This window comes from Branchiostoma floridae, chromosome 10 (genome assembly GCF_000003815.2).
Source record: "Branchiostoma floridae strain S238N-H82 chromosome 10, Bfl_VNyyK, whole genome shotgun sequence".
Taxonomy (NCBI): Eukaryota; Metazoa; Chordata; class Leptocardii; order Amphioxiformes; family Branchiostomatidae; genus Branchiostoma; species Branchiostoma floridae.
Genome location: NC_049988.1, coordinates 3,454,833 through 3,456,861, shown reverse-complemented (window position 1 = coordinate 3,456,861; position 2,029 = coordinate 3,454,833). Strand labels below are relative to the sequence as shown.

The 2,029-nt window shown below is 41.9% G+C and overlaps 1 protein-coding gene across 1 annotated transcript in view; it reads left to right on the top strand.

Annotated features, from left to right (window-relative positions):
- Positions 1 to 1,726, top strand: part of LOC118424255 (polycystic kidney disease protein 1-like 2) — a 44,769-nt gene extending 43,043 nt beyond the window's left edge. Inside the window, exons 38-39 of the mRNA XM_035832798.1 lie at positions 331 to 642; positions 1,376 to 1,726. Of these exons, the coding sequence (XP_035688691.1) occupies positions 331 to 642; positions 1,376 to 1,724 (661 nt within the window). The 3' untranslated portion in view covers positions 1,725 to 1,726. The remainder of the gene's footprint in view (positions 1 to 330; positions 643 to 1,375) is intronic.
- The last annotated feature ends 303 nt before the right edge of the window (positions 1,727 to 2,029 follow it).

Below are 2,029 nucleotides of genomic sequence, written 5' to 3'. Positions count from 1 at the left end.
CGACCCTGAGTCCAGGTGGACCAAGCAGGGCCGGCACATCTGGTGCTGAGTTGACTTAGGTGGATTTGATATTGATGAGTAAAAAGTGGATTCTGTTTCAGGCACTTTATTTGATGAAGTATGCCATTTTAAAATGATCCTTTTAGATTTTGCTCTCCTATCTGTTCTCCCTCTGCCGCATTGCCTGGAACTTTATTTTGCTTTTGTGGGAACTTTTATATAACACAACGTGAGATCATTTAGTAATTTTACAATTTTTTAAAGCAGCACAAATTAGTACTTTATCTATTTTTCCTTGATGTAATACTTCCAATGTTCCTTCTGTTGCAGTGAGCCTGCGATGTGGGATGCCGCCTACGGCTATGTTCTGTCCATCCTGTCTGCCCTGACGTTCGCTAAGCTCATCCGACTGCTGCGTTTCAACAAACGGTTGTCACTTTTCGGGGACACCCTTCGCGAGTCGGCGTTTGCCCTTGTTGGTGTCGCCGCCATGTGGAGTATACTGTTCATGGCGTTTATCCACGCTGGTTTCCTCCTTCTTGGTGCCTCCACTGGTGACTTCCGCTCCGTCTACGCAGTCGGAATGACCCTCTGGAATGTTGGTTTGGGGATGTTCGACTTCCAGTCCTTCCAGGGCAACAGGTAGGTGGAACAACCAAGTCCTAAAATGTATATGTCACTGTAGAGATGAGTTTATTTAACAAGTCAACAGTTACTGCAGAGTGTCAACGGACGGAGCCGTTCCTAGGAAAGACTGTAATCATATCAGGATATATCCAAGGACAATCCGCAGTTCTACAAGCAGTTTGTCCTAAGACATACTTAAATCTTTATTTTACGTTGATTCATCTTAGACCTAGCAAACCTCATGTATCAATAGATGTGTTATGCTATATATGTAATATTGTATTAATTGTTCCCAGCAGGGCTAGCCCTTGATAATAGCCTCTGGCTAATTGGGTAGCCCTGACTGTATTTCTCTCTATATGGCCGAATAAATCAAATCAAATAATCGGTAGTTCTACTTGGGTGTAGTTAGACTTAACGTTCTTCTCCTAACCCAACCAGATTCTGTAATTATAATTAAAGTGCAATTGCAAATAGTCTTAAGACAAATTCCAATATGTCGTAGAGAAGATTCTGATTCCAGTCTGTCCTACATGTAGGACAATCTGAGATTGCCGTAAATCCAAATGTCTACTAGGACATACACCATATGTATATATATATATACTGTAATATAAATTGCATTACACTTTGCCTTTAATACACCCTTTGATTTATGCACCTACATGTATGCCCCCCTCCCTAAAAAAATGGGACCTTTACCAAAATATTTCCTTTAACAGAGCACATATTTCCTTTTTTCCTACAGCTTTTGGGGTCCAATCCTATTCACAGTGTACATGGTCCTGATGAACATGGTCTTCCTCAACTTCCCCATCGCCATCATCACCGAGAGCTTCCAGTCCGTCAAGTACGCCAACAATCTACGCTCCAACGACCACGAGATCGTCGACTTCTTCATTGAACAGTTGGGAGATTTTGTTGGGAAGAAGGAGCGTATGAAGGTTAGAGTCCACCCTACTGTGAGTATGGAAGATGATCTGGCTGGAGAAGAACACAAGATGATGGAGAAGCTGGATGATGAGGAGAATGTGACCCTGTACCTGATGCAGGAGCTGAAGCTGATGAGACAGGAACTGGACACGGACTATCGTTGAACAACAGCCATATTTCGATGCCGTTGCCATGACATATGCATTATAGACAAGTTTGCATGTTCCCAAAGGTCATTTAAGTTCAGTATTTCCTTTACATATTAGATACGTAAGTAAAATCAGGGCCAGTTCATATTTAGTTCCTTTTGTTGTGGGAAAAGGAACTTTGGTCCATTGTTTGACTCATATCTGGCCCTATCTACATGTACATGTTTCCTGCAGTCATATATTGGCTACATCTAATAATTCATCAAATTTGCATGACCTAGCTGATTCTGTTGGTAAATTCCTCTGACTTACAGACACAC